The 21612-nt window shown below is 47.2% G+C and overlaps 2 protein-coding genes across 5 annotated transcripts in view; one reads left to right on the top strand and one right to left on the bottom strand.

Moving 5' to 3' along the window:
* Positions 1-2903, top strand: part of LOC111836971 (serine/threonine-protein phosphatase 2A 55 kDa regulatory subunit B beta isoform-like) — a 51010-nt gene extending 48107 nt beyond the window's left edge. For all 4 annotated transcript variants that reach the window (XM_023798696.2, XM_023798700.2, XM_023798697.2 and 1 more), the window contains exons 7-9: positions 721-890; positions 1889-1980; positions 2143-2903. In XM_023798696.2, coding sequence (XP_023654464.1) covers positions 721-890; positions 1889-1980; positions 2143-2422 — 542 coding nt within the window. In that variant the 3' untranslated portion in view covers positions 2423-2903. The remainder of the gene's footprint in view (positions 1-720; positions 891-1888; positions 1981-2142) is intronic.
* Positions 2904-4363: 1460 nt separating this feature from the next.
* tcerg1b (transcription elongation regulator 1b (CA150)) lies at positions 4364-21085 on the bottom strand. The gene is made up of 21 exons (XM_072706232.1): positions 21012-21085; positions 19853-20072; positions 19571-19723; positions 19054-19312; positions 18086-18337; positions 17385-17447; positions 16025-16225; positions 13970-14076; positions 13231-13319; positions 12034-12194; positions 11861-11936; positions 11116-11248; positions 10547-10636; positions 10077-10195; positions 9771-9921; positions 9270-9434; positions 7564-7746; positions 7042-7221; positions 6707-6790; positions 5382-5482; positions 4364-4901 (listed from the first exon to the last, which is right to left on the bottom strand). The coding sequence occupies exons 1-21, from the start codon at positions 21056-21058 to the stop codon at positions 4700-4702; spliced, it is 3036 nt and encodes a 1011-aa protein (XP_072562333.1). The 5' UTR covers positions 21059-21085; the 3' UTR covers positions 4364-4699.
* Between the last annotated feature and the right edge of the window lie 527 nt (positions 21086-21612).

Below are 21612 nucleotides of genomic sequence, written 5' to 3'. Positions count from 1 at the left end.
TTTTACATCCCAAGCCTCAATGGTGTTAGTTTTTGACTACTAGGATTGAGAATCTGAGGTGTGCCATAAGTGACATGCGATTCATGAATGAAGAGTGTTTTTGAACCGGTTCTTTTCAAGGAATCGGGTGAACCAGTTTTCAAAGCTGAAGGAATTGAACTTTTTGTAGATCCACACATTGTACAGGTATATGTCTTAGATTCTAAAAATTCCACAGTTTAACATATGAAAAAAACACACAGCTGATTCTTTGACTCGAACATTCGATTCATTGAAATGAACAGTTCGGTAGAGTCAGTTCTGTAAACTACAGTGCCAGACTGTGAAGAAGATCATATAGCGGCGATAGGGGACGAACACCCCTGCTGGCCACTCATCCTTCTTCAGCATTTACTGGGCACATCTTATTGGTTTCTGCTGAAAAAAAAAACATCCAGATCCTTAAGCAGGTGGAGATCGGGTTTATCTACTTGGCTGCGGCTAGCAGAGATGATTTCAAATGGGCTGTTTCCTGTTTGAGTGTAGAGCTGGTGGGTGATATTTGGCAAAGATGTTCGTCAGACAGCTTGGTGCAGCAGGTGCACACGCACACACACACACACACACACACACATACACACACACACGAGAGAGAAGGTTGGGAGAAAGGGGGATTTGAACTGCTCCCACGGTGCGTTAGTCTCCAGCATGATGTCCCCCCTGTTCCTCTATCCTTGCTAGTCTTCGAGGAACCAGAGGATCCCAATAACCGCTCGTTCTTCTCCGAGATCATCTCCTCCATCTCCGACGTCAAGTTCAGCCATAGTGGGAGGTATCTGATGACACGAGACTACCTGACCGTGCGGGTGTGGGACGTAAACATGGAATGCAAACCCCTGGAGACATATCAGGTACGGCCCGTCTTGACGGACAGCAGGGCCTGCGTCAAGCGTAAGGAACACAAGCCCGAAACGGCTTCTTTTTTGGGTTCCCCAATCTCTTGCACCTGCTAAGTTCCCCAGCTGTCTCGTCACGGATCGCTCGCCTGCTCCCAGCAGAACGTCAGAGTCGCCAGCCATGATACCGACGTGTCACCAGTAACGGTGTCAGACACGGGCTGTAATTTAGAAAAGCCGGCGGGCAGCCACTGGGGAACAATGTACCCCCCCCCCCCCGGCTCGTCCTGACTGTGAGGGGGCTCATTTGTGCCACGGGGCTGACAGAGACGTCACACCTGAGCCTGCTGGTGCCACACGTGGGTCCACCACTAACCCTCAATCTTGTCGGAGTCGTGACCCGTTATTTTGAGTCAGTGGCACCTGCATTGACAGAAATCCGTGCTCAGCTACTTGGCCTAATTAGTGTAATACTTTTTGCCGAACTATGAATTTTTAATGCTCTGTACACAGCCCCTGCCCAGTTCTCAAAACCTACATCCATGTTTACCCAAAGCAACAGAGATTTTTGCCCGTCAGCAGAATTTTTACTGAAAATCTGAGGAAGGTTCTGATTCTAGGGTACGGCATCAGGGCCTCCTATGAGTCGAGCAGCAATTTTCAGCTTACAAAGTAGAGTAGTGTGTAACTCATCAGGTTAAGATGCTGTGCCTTTGATCAGAACATGGCTGGTTCGAATCCTATGGTCTGCAAAGTGATTTCAGCAAGGCCCGTAACCCACAAACACTCCAGGGACTGACCGTCACTTTGGATAAAAGTGTGTTAGCTAAATGCAAAAATATTTGATTTTTTAATTGTACATACCCATTAAATACATGCTATGTTATTGCTTCAAGGAGAAATAACCACAGAAGATGATCTCTGCACACAGTATTTTATAACTTACATTCTTTTAAACAGTATTGAGTGACTATCCTTTAAAAAGCACACGTTGACTCTCTCTCTTTCTGCAGGTACACGACTACCTCCGGGGCAAGTTATGTTCACTGTATGAAAACGACTGCATCTTTGACAAGTTTGAATGCGTGTGGAATGGATCCGACAGGTGAGCGAGTAAATACTACAAAGGAAACACCTGTTAGTTTTTTTTAAGATTTAATCTCATCCCTGTCGTCAGCTAATGGAATTCACCCTAGCGGATCAGTCAAATTTGTTAAATCGGGTTTGCTAAATCTCGTTACTGGACACCATTTATTGCCTTTTCCAGTGTCATCATGACGGGCTCCTACAACAACTTCTTCCGCATGTTCGACCGCAACACCAAGCGGGACGTGACTTTGGAAGCGTCCCGGGAGAACAGCAAGCCACGGGCCATCCTGAAGCCACGGAAGGTCTGCGTGGGGGGCAAGCGGCGCAAGGACGAGATCAGCGTGGACAGCCTTGACTTCAGCAAGAAGATCCTGCACACTGCCTGGCACCCATCCGAGAACATCATTGCCGTAGCGGCCACCAACAACCTCTACATATTCCAAGACAAGGTCAACTAGCACTGTGCCCTCGCACCCCGAGACCACGCTTGAGACTGGCGCTTCTCCCAAGGCTCCTCCCCCAAGGCTCCTCCCCCTCCATCCTGATTGGTTCCCCAGAGCCATTGCTGTTGGCCTCCTGGACACGCACAGCAGTGCAGGGGGGGAATTATTTTTTACTCTCAAGAGACAGCATTTCAAATTTAGTGGAGAGGAGGGGAGAAAGAACTAGTTTACTTACTGACAAGACTAGTTACGATGATCCCAGACTGACGCTCGCCAAGCTAGCTGCAAGCTAAAGTTGATGTCATGTTCTGGCGCCCCGCCCTGCCACCCCGCAGTGACTCCAGTTAATTTTATTTATTCGTTTTATCCCACCTGCTCTCCGTTGGTGTCAACAGGTGGTGTCACGTCAGAAGAAAGGGTTTGCGTTGACATGTAGCATTTGAGTTGGTTTGAATTTTCTAAGTGTCACGATAACAATAAAATGAAAACAAAGGCAGCATTTTCACTAGCTTTCATTCAGGTGGCGTGAATGTGAACGTACTCCTGCCCGGTCAGGAACCTGCAGCCAAATGTCTCCTCCGTTCTGCTTCCATTCGAAAAGGGCCTGACATTTAACACACCAGCTGGACAGAACGAAGCTACAGCCAAAGGTCTTTGTCTCGCTTGTCATTTATCTCATTTGGCGGCCGGCGGCCATAGCACCTGGGATTCAGACCAGGAAAACATCTGAAGCGAAGCAGGTTTGGGCCTGGCCAGTACTTGGATTGGACACCAAATTGGGAAAGCTGGTTTGCTGCTGGAGGAGGTGTTGGTGTGGGCAGTGGATTAGCCCATCCTGTGGTCTGTGTGGGTCCCAGTGTCCCAGTGCAGTGATGGGGACACTGTGCTATAAAAATGGTGTCGTCCTTCAGATGACACGTAAAATCGAGTTCCTGACTGTGAGGTCATCCCAAGGGCATATTTCGAAAGAGTAGAGGTGGTACCCTGATGTCCTGGCTAAAATTGCCCACTGTTGCTGCATCAAATCTGGCCTCCTAATCATCCCCTGTATCTAACTGGTCAATTCTCTCTTTCCCCTTCACTGCCTTAACTACTGTGTGGTGAGCGTACTGGTGCAGAAAGGCTGCCGTCACATCATCCAGGCGGGGGCTACAGTGGTGGGGGCTACACAGTGGTGGGGGTTGAAGTGGCTCCCTATTGGTTCTGCAAAATGCTATATGAATGTAATGGTCATCCACTGCCACCTTGACTGAGTGAATATCCATAACCACCCATGTTTTACTCACTCGGTCTCAATCCCCGGCTGTTTCTATCGCCGGTCCCAGGGCGTGTCAACATACGGGCACAAAAAACATAAAAGGCAAGACCAAATCTGGGACAAAAGCAGCCTTCGGCCAGGAAAAAGAATTCGAACAATTTGCTCTTCAGGACCAGATATGATCAAGGGAACCTAATGACTGCATGTTCCTCTATACCTCCCTTGAGAAAGTAAGGCTAATGTTAGAAGGGGGGGGGGACGGGGGACGGACTTAAGATTATCCAATCAGAGACAGGATCTGCCTGATGCAGGCACAGGCAAATCAGAAGCCATGCATTCAGCACGACGACACGGCTGCAGTTACAAGAAACATCTATAAGTCAGGAACCAGCTACACACAGGTGCTTATTAACATCTGCTACTTGTCACCGGGATATTTATCTGTTCCTTAGCAAATATGGAGCCGTACAAGGAAAATGTTTTACTAGCTTGTGTGTGAAGAATATCAGTGCATTTCCTTCATTTCAACAAGTGCAGCTCAATTTCCTCATAAAGGCAGCACATGGGAAGTGAACATATTGAAAATTCTGTTTGGGCTCAGGGCAAAACTTAAAAAAAAAATAAAAAAATAATAAAAAAAAGTGCCAGTCAATTCTATATCGTTCCTAGCATTAAAAAAACTAGTAAGACCAAAGCTATTTAAAAAAAAATGGGAAGTTGCTTTTATTCCAGTATTTTCTTTACAGAAATATAGCAACAAGTCAAAAAATTAAACCACTATAGAAACATGAACATTCAAACTAAACCATATTGTAACAATGACGACGAGGAGCGAAAAAGGCCATCGGCGTCTCCGGCACGGACGAGGCCAGAGCAACGGGCTGTACATGTTTATCTGAAGCGTAGACTCGCGGCTCACCGTCGCCGCCCTGCAGGCCACAGCCCACAGCCGCTTCCATGTGATGACGGGACGTTATACCTGGCACTGTGTGGGTATAGGTCAGCGGGGGCCACGAAGGGAGGGGGGGGGGGGCTCATTTGGTGGAACGCCGCGTGGGCTCGGAGGCGGTGGGCGGAGGCGGTGGTCCTCGACGGTCCAGGTCCTCAATGTAGGACATGATGAGCTTCCTGCGCTCGTCAGGAACACAGTCCAGTACCAGGTAACGCTTATCGTTCTGCAAGACCTTCTCAATGTCCTTAAGGTGCTGGTCGGACTCCAGGATCAGCTTCCTGGACCTTAAAGCATTAACGCCAAACTACATGTTAACTTCGTAAAGACGTGAGATATCTACTTATTCATATATCATGTATGAACTATTTTACGAATACCTGTTCGATACGTAGAGGGGTGGAATACGCACACATGCAGCCAAAAGTTATATAAGACACAGACGTTAAGAATGACAGAGTTAACCACCTGATTGGTGGGGAAAGAAGTTTCAAAGGATGGCATAGAGCAGAATGTTAAATCTATTCCTTCACTGCAGAGTTCGTAGCTGCACTCACACCTGGTTAGTCCCAGGCAGATTAAACCGCTCACTTGACCACTAAAAAATGGCTGAATTATGGTTTGCTGTTCAAGACCGCCCCAGCGTGCTAATTCTTGTTAGCTAAAAACATGCATTTAAAACATTTAACTTTAAACCAGCAGTTAAGTGTTACAATACTGGACAATTACTGAATTCAGGACCGAGGAAAAGAGACAGAGACACGCACCTATACGTGATGAATTTGGTCTCTTTCAGCAGTGTCCTGAAGTCTGCCTTGGCGGTGATGTATTTGTCTTTGATGTAGTCTTCGAATTCTCTCTGTTTCTTCTGCACAACAGTAACAGGAAGCCACATTTACCACAAGACTAAGAGCACAAAAAACAGCCAGGTTCAGGCATAAGAACATAAGAACTATACAAACGAGAGGAGGCCATTCGACCCATCGAGCTCGCTTGGGGAGAACTTAACTAATAGCTCAGAGTTGTTAAAATCTTATCTAGCTCTGATTTAAAAGAACCCAAGGATTCAGCTTGCACTACGTTATCAGGAAGTCTATTCCATACTCTGACTACACGCTGTGTAAAGAAGCGTTTCCTTAAATCCAGTTTGAAATGTTCTCCTAATTTCTACCTATGGCCACGAGTTCTTGTATTTGAACTAATGCTGAAGTAACTATTCGGTTGAACAGCATCCAAACCTGTTAGAATCTTATAGACCTGGATCATGTCCCCCCTGTCTCCTTTGCTTGAGGCTGAACAGATTTAGCTCAACTAACCTTTCCTCGTATGACATTCCTCTAAGACCAGGAATCATTCTTGTGGCCCAACGCTGCACCTTTTCTAAGGCCGCAATGTCCTTTTTAAGATATGGTGACCAAACCTGCACACAATATTCTAGGTGAGGTCTCACCAAGGAATTGTATAATCTTAGCATTACCTCCCTTGACTTAAACTCCACACACCTGGAGATATACCCCAACATCCTATTGGCCTTTTTTATTGCTTCCCCGCACTGGCAAGAATGAGACATGGAAGCATCAACATACACACCAAGGTCTTTCTCATAATCAGCTACCTTTATTTCAGTAGGTCCCATAAAATACCTGTACTTTATATTTCTGCTCCCTACATGGAGTACCTTACATTTGTCTATGTTAAATTTCATCTGCCAGGTATCGGCCCAGTCACTAATTAAATCAAGATCCTGCTGTAGCTGCTGAGCCGCTAGTTCAGTATCTGCTATACCACCCACCTTGGTGTCATCTGCAAATTTCACCAGTTTACTGTATATATTGGTGTCTATATCATTTATGTAAATTAGGAACAATAGTGGTCCTAAAATTGAACCCTGCGGTACCCCACTATGAACGCAGGCCCACTATGACATTGTGCCTCTAATAACTACTCGCTGCTTCCTATCTGTTAACCAGTTATCAATCCAGGTCGCTACAGTTCCTAAAATACCTGTCGCTTTGAGTTTAAGAAAGAGCCTCTTGTGGGGGACAACATCAAAAGCCTTTTGTAGGACAAAGCACTGAAAAGGGGGGGTTACCCGGTCACTGCTGGAGAACTTTATGCAGCGAGGGTCCTCCTTAATCACCTTCTTCACCTCCTTCCATGTCGTCGTCAGCGTGATCTGCCAAGATGAACCCCGGTGTTACTGCACGCCAAACGTGTCCCTTGTGCCAGACGCTAGCGACTTACTCACTGTATGACCTACATTCTACATTTAAGGTGTGGGGCTTAAGACCAGTCAACCTTCTCATTAGCCAATAATATGTTTTGAATTGGTGAGTGACAGGTGAAGGGCACTCCGGGCACCAATCAGGTTTAGGCTGGGGCAAGTGCCCCTGTATACACCCCCCGGCTTCCGGGCTCAGGTCCTACCAAAGTGGTCTCGTCCAGAAGCTGCCGGAAGTGCTCCTTCTTCTTTTTGCTCAGGGCTTCCACGTGCTCGTTGAAGAGCTTCTCCTTCTCGTCTCGCTCCAGCAGCGAGGCCGACTCCCAGCGATGGTCCTTGCGCAGATTCCGCCGGGTTTCGGACCACGTGGCGTCCGACGTCCTCACCTGCCACCCAACGCGAGAGCCAAGTTAGTCTTGTTGATTAGTCATGTGGGGGAAACCACATCTGAACGGATGCTTTTATCCAAATTGTGCCTGTTTAACATTTAACACCATCGTCTATTTTAGAAATGTTGCTGTTTGTCAATTATCTCCCAAACATAGACTTGCCTTCTTCTATAGAGCTTTGGAGTGCAACACGATCAACTCATGATCTATTGCCTCGGGTAGATGATTTGTGAAACGGTCTTGTGAAGGCCAATGTCAACGCCCAATTGTGACCAATCAACAAGCTCTTCAAGGTCACTATCGTAAACATATCAAACCCACAGCCTCTTTCCTACACACCATATCGGACATAAGGGCTTTGAAGTTCTGGATGGCCTCCTCTCGCTTGTGCTGCTCGCGTTCACGGTCGATCTCCTTGGATTGCTCGAAGCGGGCTTTCTGCACCTCCCGTTCCCTTTCTCGCAGGCTGGCTTCGATCCTGGCCTGCCGCTCAAGATCTTTCTCCTTGTCAGAGTCCAAGTTCTGCAAGGAGAGCGAGTCTTATTTACACAAATACCAGACTCGCAGACACGAACGCGACTGCCACATCTGCACAGACTGCAACTCCACCCTCTCTAAAAATATCGCCCAAGGGCACACAGACAAAGGGAAGTACTGAAAATGGCCTCATCGCACAGCATAGATGAAAATAAATCTACACCGAGGATCACATGCAGTGCTGGATATCGCTGAGATATCGCTGGATACTTTGAGATATCGCTGTCGGGCGTTAAAAAAAATAAATCAAGATGTCAATTTGATGGGTCATTGCCTGCCAACATTTAGGCTTTAGTCAATAATCTAAGTTAGCGGCACTAGGGGTACATACAGAACTGCTAAAATTATGGAGATGATTGCATTGGACAACTGGCCATTTTCTGTAAGAACATAAGAACATAAGAAATTTACAAACGAGAGGAGGCCATTCGGCCCATCAAGCTCGTTTGGGGAGAACTTAGCTAATATCTCAGAGTTGTTAAAATCTTATTTAGCTCTGATTTAAAGGAACCCATGGTTTTAGCTTCCACTACAATAGCAGGAAGACTATTCCATACTCTGACTACACGCTGTGTAAAGAAGTGCTTCCTCAAATTTGTTTTAAAATGTTCTCCCGCTAATTTCCACTTATGGCCACGAGTTCTAGTATTTAGACTAATATTGAAATAGTCATTTGGCTGAACAGCATCCAGACCCGTTAGAATCTTATAGACCTGAATCATATCCCCCCTTAGTCGCCTTTGCTCAAGGCTGAACAGATTCAGTTCCGCTAACCTCTCCTCGTAAGACATTCCTCTAAGACCAGGAATCATTCTCGTAGCTCTTCGTTGCACCTTTTCTAAGGCAGCAATGTCCTTCTTGAGGTATGGTGACCAAACCTGCACACAGTATTCTAGGTGGGGTCTTACCAAGGAATTATATAAGCGTAACATCACCTCCCTTGACTTAAACTCCACACATCTAGAGATATAACCCAACATTCTGTTCGCCTTTTTTATTGCTTCCCCACATTGGCGAGAGTGGGACATGGAAGCATCAACATACATACAGAGATCTTTCTCGTAATCAGCTACCTTTATTTCAGTGGAACCCATAAAATATCTGTACTGTAGTGGGTGACGAAGGATTTTATAGGCTCGTTCACCACTTAGAACAAGGTTCCCTAATCATGGTCCCGGAGGAGAAGGATCTAACAGTTTGCAGATTTCCTTGGTCAAACACACCTGCCAGACATAGTGTGAGCTGATTAAGATGTGTTTGAGGGTCTGTAAACTGTGCTGGATTCTGGCCCTACAGGACGAGAACAGAGGAACTCTGACTTAGACGCTCGTCTCCCAGGTCCGTGGTACTTTGCTGATGCCTACTAAGAAGTAACATCACTGCCATTTGCAGAGCCATTATCAGCATTGATAGTATTATACAGAAATATATCAGTGTCTGGCAAAATATCCACACCGGAGCATCACTAATTGACGTATAATGTGGAAGACTGTTGGCAGAGGCAGCACCTTCGCCAGCTTCTCCACGAACTGCTTGTAGAGCTCCTCCCTCATGGCGGAGCTCTCCACGGTCTTGTAGCGCTGATCGCTCTCCACCTTGTCCTTCACCTTGCTCCAGCGCTGTTGGCCGTCGATGTGGTGGTCAGACAGGAGCTCGAAGAAGTCCTGCCTTATCTTCGGGGGGGGGGACGGGGGGGACGGGACGGAGCGAGAGTTAAAAGGCAGGGAACTGGAGCTGATGCTTTCTGGCCTATAAGAAAAAGCCCAAGTATTTGATAAACCAAGAATTACAGACACTCCTCACGTGAAGTCCTACAAGTTTAAGGACTGCCCGGACTTACGGCCAGCTCTCTGACCAGTCAGTACTGTACGCCGTAGGAGAACTTGGAACTAGTAGTGGAAGCGGCAGCGTGGCGAGATCACATGCTTGATTCCTAGGGTAATGGCTTCACGACCATACAAGTATCTCAAGTCACATGACCTGCACGGGGAGACAGCCCCCACCCTCACCTTCTCCCCCCTGCTCTTGGAGTCCTCCTTTTCCTTCTTCCTGAGCGCGATCATGAACTCCGTGAATATCGCCTCCCGATCCTTCATCTTCTCAATGGCCTTGAACCGAGCGTCCTTGGCATGCTTGGCTGCAAACTCGCTGAAAGTCGTCCTAGAAACAAACAAAAGAAACGTTCGCCCCAGTAGCTCATCTCAATGCCAACAAAACCCTTACCGCCACTAATGCTAATGCGCGGCCTTGTTTCCATGGACACAGCCAGACCCACTGCCACTTAACGGCATGACCTCCCCGACCCAAAGGCTGACCTGGTGCCCAGCTTGGCCTCCTCCATTAGCTTCCTGAACTCCTCCTTGGCTTGCATGAGCTTGTTCTTCTTCTCCTTTCTCTCCTCCTCCGCCCGCGTCTTCACATACTGGTCAAAGACCTGCAGCGGAGAGCGATTCAAAGAGCTATACCAGAGAAATACCTCACAAACAAGGGGAAATCCCAGGTCCCTTGAGTCATGTGTAAGCATAGATGTTTGTCCATCAGATATCTAGAGTAACTGCTTCATAACCATCCATGCATCTCAAGTCCAATGACCTCAACATGGACCCCCCCACCCCCGTTTCCTCCCATTTCTCGAAAGACGCGTCGGCCCAGAGTGTAGAAGTGTGCGAGTGTGTGTCCTGAAAATAGCCTGGCATCCAATCCAGAGAGTCTCCCATCCCTGTCCAGGTTCCCCCATGTCCCTAAGCGGATGGATGGATGGATGGAAAATAAGCTCACTCTTCACCTGCTTCCTTTCCTTAGTGTTAAGCAGCAGGTACCGAGGATCAAACACGATCTTGTGCAGCTCTTTCTCCCACGTCGAAAAGGCCGAAACCTACAAGGAGGGACAAACGAGGAGAGACGCCCCCGGCGAGGACCATCACTCACTGCGGTGAAGGAGCCCTGAACCCTGGCAGCAGGGAGCCAGAGATAACAGTCATCATCCCCAGAGCCACATTTACATAATCCCCTGCAAATTCAGCCCAAATACTACCAACGGCCTGGATATTTTTATATTATTTTAAGCGGAAAAAAAAAAGCTTGTTAGGGGAATAAAAGTGAAGCAAGAGGAATTAAACACAGGAATCTCTAGTCAGCCTTAACAACTCGGCTTCTGTCATAACATCGCCACAACACCTTCTTTAGCAGAAATTCCCTAACATACAAGACAAAGTTACAGTAATCGGAATCACATTCGCATTTCATTCGAACTTGATTTTTGAAAAAGTGACAGCCCTAGTGGGTGACGGAGGGGTCTGTCTTGGCGTGAGACGCCACAGCTGGCCAGCGTGAGGCGGCAGTGAGGCTCAGTACCCCTCTCTCCAGCAGCATGTCCCTGAACTGCTTCACGCGCGTCTCCATCGGCACCACTGCCCGGTCGCGGGCCGCCTTGATCTCCGCATCCATGGCCATCTCCTTCTCAGACTCCTCCTTGGGGTCCTCCTTCCTGTATAAAGCGGCACACGGTACGCATGAGGCCTGCAGTCACCTCCACCGCCACCTTTTGCCTGCAGGGGGCACTACAGGCCCTTAGGCACCAAGCAGGATGGCTTGGCTCTCAGCTCTGCAGACCGAGCATGAGCGCCACATAGAGGCTGGATGAATCAGGAGTTAACCTTGGGACATCATACCCTGTACCTTCCTAAACAAAAGTAATTCGTAAAATAATCCTTTTAATCATAGTGCAACATGTCAATTTTCTATCGATTACCAAGCATTATATTTATACAGATAAAGACTGAGCTGTGTGTGTCTAAGAGGTAAAACAAGGCTGCTACCCTGAAGGGCCATATTGATCTCATTGACGTTTCCTAAAATACATCCTACTGTGCACCGATTGGAGGAAGCAAAAGCAAGCTCTGAGTGTCAGACGGATACAGGTAACAAGAACAGAATCACATTACTGGGCTTATTTAGAGGTCTGGGCCAAACGTCAGTGTAACTCCTCCATGCTTAGAGAGCTGCCTCTGAAGGCTTCAAAAAGCTCCACAGATGAACGTCCCTTGGCGATACTTAATGACACCCTAACGAGGCAGGGGTGTGCATGAGCTGAACTTACTTCCTCTTCTTCGCCTTGACGGGCTCATCTTCTACGCCATCTTCTGCCACCATGTCCTTCTCATTCTTACTGATCTCTGTGATGGAGGTAACAGCGATCTGTTAAGCTGCTGGTTTTTTTTTTCAGGCATATTTTCAGGCAGCCCCAGGAAGGACCCATCATCATCATCTCACCCATCTTGCGAGGGCCCTCCAACCCTCTCTTGTGGGGCGGCTCCTGGATGGTGCGATCGACGTCGGCCCGCCCCACCAGCTCTTCGGGTCGGTCCCACATGGAGAGGCGAGTGGTCGGGTTGTAGAAGAACACGCGTTCATCGCCGGTCCACACAATGCACCTGTGCAAAGCGTCAACAGGGGGCAGTGTTACAGCAGAACCGCTAACTTGGTATTCGTTTAAGCGAACACACGAATCATTTAAAAAGAAATCCACAAATGCTCTGCCCCAGAGTCAGGGGCACAGCTGAGTACAGTTCAACAGGTGTCAGAACTCAGGACCTTGGAATCTGCTTTGCCTTTTATAGTTTCCAGGTTTTGACTCAAAATGAAGATAATTCACAGTTCACCCATTAGACTGTTTAGCTGTGGGTCTGATAACCCGCCCTGCAGATAAGAATTAGAACTTGATGGTGACTAGAAGCATGTGATTCCTGCAGCTGACATACCCAGATGTGCACCGAGCGTCTGCAAGCTGACATACCCAGATGTGCACCGAGCGTCTGCAAGCTGACATACCCAGATGTGCACCGAGCGTCTGCAAGCTGACATACCCAGATGTGCACCGAGCGTCTGCAAGCTGACATACCCAGATGTGCACCGAGCGTCTGCAAGCTGACATACCCAGATGTGCACCGAGCGTCTGCAAGCTGACATACCCAGATGTGCACCGAGCGTCTGCAAGCTGACATACCCAGATGTGCACCGAGCGTCTGCAAGCTGACATACCCAGATGTGCACCGAGCGTCTGCAAGCTGACATACCCAGATGTGCACCGAGCGTCTGCAAGCTGACATACCCAGATGTGCACCGAGCGTCTGCAAGCTGACATACCCAGATGTGCACCGAGCGTCTGCAAGCTGACATACCCAGATGTGCACCGAGCGTCTGCAAGCTGACATACCCAGATGTGCACCGAGCGTCTGCAAGCTGACATACCCAGATGTGCACTGAGCGTCTGCAAGCTGACATACCCTGGCTTATCAGCCCCTCCATCCCTAAGGGGAGCTTTGCTGTGCATCATCGTCAGCACGCTGTCAGGTATGATTCAGCATGTGAAATTCAGGTGACCTAAACCACACGGGCCACACCGAACATCCCAGCAGGTAGACGACCGCATGTAGAGTCACATGACCGACTTTGACTGTGAAAATCTACCAGGGGGTTCCTGGGATGGGGTTGGTAGCCACTGGCTTGGCTTTCTGAGCTGCAATCTCCTCCTCGGTCATCTCCTCCTCCTTTGGCTCCTGAAAGTAAATGGAGAGAAGAATTAACAGGGACACATACAGAAACACACACACAGACGCGCGCGCACACACACACACACACACACACACACACTAGAGGCTCCAATTGATTGGCAGGAGATTTAAATCGGCCGATTTCCAGTCTTAATTACTCGATCGGCGGCCTTTAATTTGACCGATCTCAAATACCGATTTTGTGGATGAAGCCACAATTAGGGACACTCCAATCCACCGATCATTATCTGTAGATCTTCATTCTAAATCGTCTGACTGGAGCTCTTTATAAAAGCCAATCAGATTACAAAATGCGCGTCTCTCTGCGCGGCAAAATAACAGCGATAAAATGGCTTCACCTGCCTGACAGTTCTACAAGGTGCCCAAAATAGACCAAAAATCGCTGTATGCAATGTGTGTGAAGCAGAAATCCTTTATGGTGGAAGGACAAGCGGTGGTGGAACGCAACAACTGGGCTAAGATCCCCCTTACACCCCCGTGGCGTTAGGCAATTGGTATTGGCCAATTTTGATTCCAGTGATCAGCAGTTAGCCCCAAAAACCCTGATCGGAGCATGACTACAAAAATCACACACAATTTTTATCCAAATAAAATCTTACAAAGATCCAATGAAAGTGACGGAAGGAAACACCTACTTCTTTGGCCTCTTTAGGTGGTTCTCCTTTGAGCTCCCTGTCATCCAAGCCCATGAGGTCCATGTCCTCCAGCGAAGGCCTATCCTTGCCCTTCCCCAGGTTCTTATCTGGGACAGAGGTGGACAGTCGTTACCGTTCAGGATCTTTACCGAAAACCAGTCGTTCAGATACAGCCTAGTCAAGGCAAAAGTGTATGGCCTGAGAGCCGTTAAATTCCACCCTGATATTAGGTGAAGTGCTGCATAACAGCAAACGTGCTTCTAGAAGTGTATCTGTGAGTTTCCAGTCCCTCAGCATTATGCTTTATTCACTTGACAAAAAATAAAAAATTATGGGGATCTTCCAAATTAAACTTAAAACAGATATTTAGTACTTATGGGGACCATTTAGAGTTTCCAATGCCTTCATCATTATCCTGGTAAAAGCCTTTAACCAGTGTTCATAAAAACTTTAATTTTACACGTTACCCAATTACTCAGCTGGGTGGTAATTAAAGCAATTCGGTTTAATTTAGGTTAGGTACCTTGCTAAAGGGTACAACAGCAGTGCCCTTCCCTGGGACTTGAACCTGCAACCTTCTGGTCACAAGTCCACTTCCTTAACCACTACACCTCCAGCTGCTCTGCTCCTTGAACACAGACTTTAAGGAGACATTCATAGCGTGAGGCAAGAAAAGATCAACTTCCTTGATATATTAAATAGTACACAGTTGCCCATGCAGAAGATTTGCAAATGAAGTGCAAGAGGACAGCCAGATCATTTCTGAAACCGGAAATCCGCCAGCGACCTCTACCAGCCGAAGCAGCTGTAGGCAAACGGACGAATCTGGAGCAACCTAACGTCAGACTTCCAGTAGTGCGTCTCAAGTGGGGAAATGCGAGGTCACAAGCACAATCATACGGCTCAAGAACACCATGCATCGTGTGAAACACCTGTACTCATGCTTTAGGGTCTTACAAAGGTACTCCGATTAAGATAAGCATGTGTAGCATTACGTTCTCTAATATGACCATGAGATACTTTTAAAACTATCCCATTTATTCATAAAATATGTAAACGATGCATTAGGTGCCAGTCCTACAAAGACCCATGACGATTTACAGCCTCTGTGCTCTAAATGCCATCGTCTTTGAAAACCCGGAACCACGAAAAAAAGGTTGGGAAAGGGAAAAAAGGGGAGGAAAGGGAAAAAAAAAAAAGGAGAGAAAAAAAAAAAAAGAAAACCCGGAACCACGAAAACAAAACTTACGCACAGGAAGCTAATCAGTAGTGACAGCAGAACTTTACCGACCAAATTAAAACAAAGGCCGATTGTCAAAGATGAGTTTCTGTACAAGGGGCAGAGGAATAAGCATTAGGTCTACAGCTACAACAGGCATCAGTCTGATACAGTCACGGTAGACTTTCCCCCAAACGTGCGTCGTCAGATACTGGGACACGCGGCAGCCGTACCCTGGTATCGGTTAGCATGTAGCCTGCAGTTGTCAGGCAAAAGGTGATAAATTATCAGTCATACAACCATTGCTAACTATGGAGAAACTTAGCTCTACAAACATTTGTTTTTTCCAATGACTATATAGATAAAACTAAAGAGATCCAGACTATTCATTCTCAAATGTTCAAACTGTCAAAAGAATACTGGATATTCCAGCCATGTAATTAATTATTTTAAAACGATTTATGTTCCTGCTCATATGAAATACATTAAATCTGTTTTTGACTTGTACAGAGCTTTTATCTAGATCCTTATACTGGAAGCTGTGTCAGCTTTAAGGGCTGTTTCCACAAGAGATTCCATCGTAATATTAAGATCCATCCCTAAAGATCTGGATCGGCCTCTGCTCATAACTCCACAAGAAATAACTACAAGGGAAATCTCAGGTGTTTTTAGTCACAGACAACAGTCACAGCCACCTTCGGCTGTGCAGAAGGGTCAACAAACAGATGCAGACCCCAGAATACAGGGCGACCCTCAGGTCCCCTGGTTAGCGCCCTCTAGAGCTCGACGCACGTAAATGCCCGAGGCCAGCCATGCTTCTCCAAACGGCGGCATACCTTTCTCCTTCAGCTCGTGAGGCCGGTCCCACGTGGACTCCAGGGTGCGGTTGTTGTAGTAATAGGCCTTCCCGTCAGCGGTCTTGTACTCGGACCACTCCGGGAGGGGCGGCCCACCAGCGAGGGGGGCTGGCGTAGCCGGGATGGCAAGCTGTGGGTGTATCATGGGAACTAGGGGAGGGGCCAGGCTTGGGAGCATACCTGAAAAAAATTAGGCAAAAAACTCATGCATGCCATTGGCTTCCAGCAGTCTATAAGCCACACCCTGCTCAGAGACCCCCTACAGGGGATAAAGAGCCCAGCTTTCGTAAGATCCGGGTCAAAGTCGGACAGTCTTCAACTCTGTACCAGCTCAAATTGGTTTGTCTGTAAAAGTTTGGCATTAAAAATAAACACTATTATGACCAGACATCAATGAGCCGAGGACTTAGACCCAGACATTATCATTAAGCGTCAATTTCTCTTATTAAATAATGCAAAACTCCATTTTTAGTCAGTCATTAATTCTGAGCTGGAGACATAAACTCTCAGGGAACGGCACAAATTTCAAGAAACCGTATGGTTCAGTTATGTTAGATTGTTACTTTTTTTTTTTTTGGAAGACAAAGGACAAAGAGTGACAGCAAGTTAGCATCACACTGAGCATGCCATAACGGTGCACGACACTGACAAAGAACAGGATTAATATCATTACTGAAACAGGGGGGGGGGAAAACAGAAGAAATGAAAGACAGCACTAAGAGCTGTGTGAGACAGGGGTGAGCATTTACTGATGGGGGAAACGATATCCGCTAAGATACAAAATCAGCAAACCTATGTGTTCTGTTTTGAAAAAACTGGATGTGTTTATAGGACTGCAAATAAGCTCAGAAAAAATGTTTTACAGAAACAAATGGCGAATTTCCCAGCAACTTGGGAATTTATGCTAAACTACTTTGTTACATGTAGGGTGGAAATACATCATTGGTAGAATCAATGGTCCTACCAACCATTCATAAGGCAAGAGCTAAGGCTGGATTCAGTCTGAAAACTCAATCACTGCTACTGAATCACATTTTAAACTAAGCTATAATCAGGAAATAACACAATGACAAAAAAGGGTTTGAAGCCAAACTTGTAGTTGAAAAATAAAGCATGATTAAACCATAATATAAAATCTCAAATGTCTTACTGATTTAGGGTTAAAATCTGTTAAAAAAGCGTGGTTCCAACACACTAAAAATTAAGCTATAATCAAATCAAAATCTACAGCATTAAGTCTGAGTGTTTGCACATAAAATAAAACGACCATATTTTCACAACATTCACTAACATGCCAACTAACAGAAGGACACTGACTGTAGACGTTTAAGAGAATTACCGTTCTTGTTGGGAGCGATTGTCTTTAAAAAGGGGCTGCTGACTATCTGCATCATTGCTACACCTGCAGGAATGGACAAGCAAGCATATATTGGGTACGGGAGAGGGATTGGAAAGGAATGAAGGAAAAAGAAAATGGGAAAAAAAAAAAAACAATCAAAAGCCAAGTATAAAATAGTTGCATTAACCCGCCTCCCAGACGCGCAGGTTGTTTGGCCAAGTAAATACAAAACACCGACAAAACATACCATCATGAAAAAGAATCCAGACAGATTTGCCTGAACATTTTACCTCTTCCCTTGAATTTCAAAAGGAACAGAAAAAAAAAGATTACAGCACGACTTATAAAAAGACTTGATTAATCAAACTTTCAAATCTAAATCACTTTAATTACCAGTCTGATCTCATCAGTTTCAGAAGTTAAATGAAGAACTGAGCGATTTCTCATCTTGGGTAACCAGCGGCTATGAACCACTGAAAAGAGACAAGGCTGCCCCCTACAGGCCACTAATACCACATTCCCTACTGTGACTTTTTGAATTGGATAAATAGACCTAGGAAGGCACAGAAATAAGAGGCAAATTCTTAATAATGACCAGTAATAAGGACTAAACAGTGAATGGGGAACAAAGACAAGTGGAGAAAACGGATGAGGTGGAGAGGGGACGCCGGTGACGATGACGGCCAAGAGGGCAGACTCACCGGGGAGAGGGATGTGCATGCTGGGTAGAGGCACCCGAAAGGGGGGCACCACGACGGGGGGGAAGGCGGGGATGGAGGGGGCGGGCTGGGCCACGCTGTGCGGCAGCGCAGCCGGCAGGCTCTGCGGCAGCAGCTGCGGCATCGTCTGCGCAGGCGGCGCGCTGGCCGTCACCGTGGAGACGCTGACCACGGCGACCGGGTTCACCCCGACGGAGGATGGGGCCGTCACCACCGGGGGCAACTCTGGGGCGGCTGTAGGACGGGTGAAGAAGTGAAACAAAGAAAAAAAAAAAAGTGATGGAAACCCAATGACATCACGGGGAACAGGTGCGGCCAGACTCTCACTCCCATGATGCAACAGGTCTCCACGCATCAGCAGGATTACGAACGCAAATGTACAGCTGCAGCTATTATTTTTAGAGAGATTCCTACCGCATTCATTTATTTCTCAGGGATTTGGAGTAACCCACAGAGTATTTCAGTATCTAAAATCAATTAAGTAAAAATGAAATTAAATGTTCCATTTGCACAAAAACAAGTGCAGATACACTGGAATACTTCTTTTCACATATCCCATCACGCTGTCCTTTAAGACATACACAGACATACACATCTGAGAGTGAAGATTGGGGTCTGAGTGCAGGGTCGGCCGTTTATCCAGCGCCCCAAGAGCACTATAAGGGGTTACTGGTCTTACTCAAGGTCTCGACGGACATGTGACTATTCTGCCAAGGTGGTTCTTCCACTCACAGGCACAGAGGTCTAACGTGTGTCACATGTCATCCCTCAGCTATTAATGTCACTTGCTAGATTAAAACAGCAGAGGGCGGACATATTTAAACCACATTACAATTTGCCGACGATTACGGCCGACAGACGGGAAAGCGCATAAAGCTAAAGTAAATTTGTACGACATATATAACGAGAAAGGCACAGAATCATCGTCCCAGTACGGGAACGGATCCTACCGGCGATGGGCTGAGCGCCAGCTGGGGTGGGGGCGCTGCTGGGGATGGGGCTGGTGGTGAGGGAGGCCGAGGGAGCCTGGGTGGAGACAGAGACGGGGGCGGGGGCAGCGCCGGCCGCCGGGAGGCTGGGGGAGGCGCCGGAGGGCGTGGCCGTCTGCGGTGGCACCATCAGGGCGCTCAGCTCCGATTGCTGGATCACCTTCACTCCCTCCGGCTTGTTCCAAGCCGACTCGCGCGTCCGGGCATGGTAGTAATACGGCTGGAGGGGGTCACGTGACCAGCAGGGGTAAATGTGGGCCACCGTAGCGCACAGGGGGCCAGTTAACTCTGCGCTTGAGACACACCCCCACGTGCATAGCGCCAAAGGCGGCATTTTAACATACACCTTTACTTGACCTCTCACTAACAAACTCAGAAATGAGGTCGACATGACCCATCTGACCCAAGACCTCAGAAAAGCTGATGCACGGCTGCATCACTAGCGCCTGATAAGGACACTGCTGTCTTAATGCTGTACCTTTCCTTCTGGGGTCTTGTTCTCCACCCAGATCTCCTCAGCAGGGGGCGGCGCAGGGGTTCCGGGAGCCGGCACGGGAGGCATCCCCGGGGGAAACATCATCCCAGGGGGCGGAGGCAAGCTACCCATTGGCGGAGGCATGAAGGGCGGTCTCTGGAGAAAACAATTGACCAATGACACCCAATTCAGATCCACGTCTGAGAAAATGTGCAATCTTCAGGTGACGAACCAATATCATTAACCAGTATGCTACCCACTGATTATACACAAAGAATTTCATACCTGCAAGTGTGGAGGTCCAAGTGGTGGGGGCACACCTCCAGGAGGGGGTATTGGCGGCATACTGGGGTCAAAGGGCAGTCGCCCAAAAGGAGGACGTGGTGGCGGAGGGGGTCCCCTCATCAAGCCGAATGGTGGAGGTGGAGGTCTAAGCAACGGGGGAGGGCCACGCATAACTGCGCTGGGCGGCGGAGCTGGACCACGGAAATGCGGCTGCGCCATCCTGAGCAAGCGGAGAAGCTTGTGTGAGAACGCCGATTAAGGAAGGACAGGCTGACTGTACAATGCCGTCCTCGGAAGCAGATCGCGTACTGCAAACAGCCTTCACCACACCAGGAACACAGCAACAAAGGATGAAGGAAAACGAGATGTTTAACATTTTACATTTACGTTTTCGGCATCCGCGTTTTTCATAACATGTAATCTGTCTGCATCACAAAATCTGACTTTGCGCAGGTGAACATTTCAAAACAGAAATCCTTATGTGAAACGACACTTTCGTTACGATCCCCTTAATGTACGGGGGGGGGGGCATGCTGACGCACAGGACTCGTACTGAGAAAATCACAGTTAAGTTAAAACAACGAGTCAGAACCACCAGTTCCATGTCTGGAAACAAACTTTGTTAGACGGTGGCCCAAGTAGTATAACGATGCTGTCTAGCCAGTTAACGCCTTCGCGTGTAGGTAAGGCAGGAAACTAGCTGGCAAGGAACACCTCCTAGTTACTGCAGGAATCGGGCAATCAGAGCCGAACGAGGCCGCAGATTCATAACTAACCAGAAGAAAGCACCAAACGACGGCCTGCCATTCATTCGCTTCAGCACAGGCCAAAGCAGCTCTCGACATGTAACTGAACCGCATGCTTTCACTTATTATTGTAACTCAATACATGCTGACCCAAGTAAAACAAAGATACATGCAACATTTCTTACGCACAATGCTGATGTTGGACTAGCTACGTGGCTAGCAAGCGAACAATTTGCAAACAAGCCGTGCGTATGGAAGCGGCCGTGTTACCAACTAGCTACGATGCTAGCTAACCACAGGTGTCGTATGAAGCGAATTCAATAACGAAATTATTATCTAGATGGCAGCCGTATACCAAAACAGAAATGAAATATCGGTCTACTGCTTGAGTGACTCATTAGACAGTGCCTTACTGGTCGTCGTGGAAATCAATACCGTCTCCCTCCCCGTGCTCCGCCATTACAGAAAACTGAGAATAACAATTGACCTTCCGGCGAACCCTTTACGTTTCCCCATGGACGAATCCTATTGGCTAAATTCTATGTCAATCAAAGAGCGACATCCTACTGTCTCTACGGTAAGATTACAAACGTAACAATTAAATGCTGACTGTAAATAACCGTACTTGAGATCTTTTTGTTGTTGCGTTTAGTGACAGAAAACCTTTTAATTTGTAATGCCAGAAAAATCGGAATAACATAACTTTAGAGTTAACAGACGGCCGAACTAGTTGTTTGGATGTACGGGCGCATGAGTTCCCAGTAGATAATGTATTTATGAACATCCATCACCTACGATTCGCAATTGTATGTTTTAGTGGCTTTGAACGTAACACGACAATGCGTTCGCTGCAATAACTCTATCCAGTATCAGCTGTGATTCCTTATGTTTTACGTTCGTTGATTGATTTCTCATTAAAAATAGTTTCCTATGTGTAGGTGTCTAGGTGACATATTTCTTTGTTAATGTGTTTTTTTATCTAGATTTGCCTTCCCTTCCCATGTTAAAGCTTTT

Source organism: Paramormyrops kingsleyae, chromosome 24 (assembly GCF_048594095.1).
Source record: "Paramormyrops kingsleyae isolate MSU_618 chromosome 24, PKINGS_0.4, whole genome shotgun sequence".
NCBI lineage: Eukaryota > Metazoa > Chordata > Actinopteri > Osteoglossiformes > Mormyridae > Paramormyrops > Paramormyrops kingsleyae.
Note: the sequence above shows the minus strand (reverse complement) of the source record. Positions and strands in the feature narration are given on the sequence as shown.

Bases quoted from the DNA above. Each gene is read 5' to 3' on its own strand.
- tcerg1b (XM_072706232.1), bottom strand. From the start codon at position 21,058: ATGGCGGAGCACGGGGAGGGAGACGGTATTGATTTCCACGACGACCA. The intron at 19,313-19,570 runs GTACAGCATTAA...GACCCCCTCCAG, and splicing joins ACAAGACCCCAGAAGGAAAG to CCGTATTACTACCATGCCCG. The intron at 12,195-13,230 runs GTAGATTTTCAC...CGCTTTGCACAG, and splicing joins CCCATCCCAGGAACCCCCTG to GTGCATTGTGTGGACCGGCG.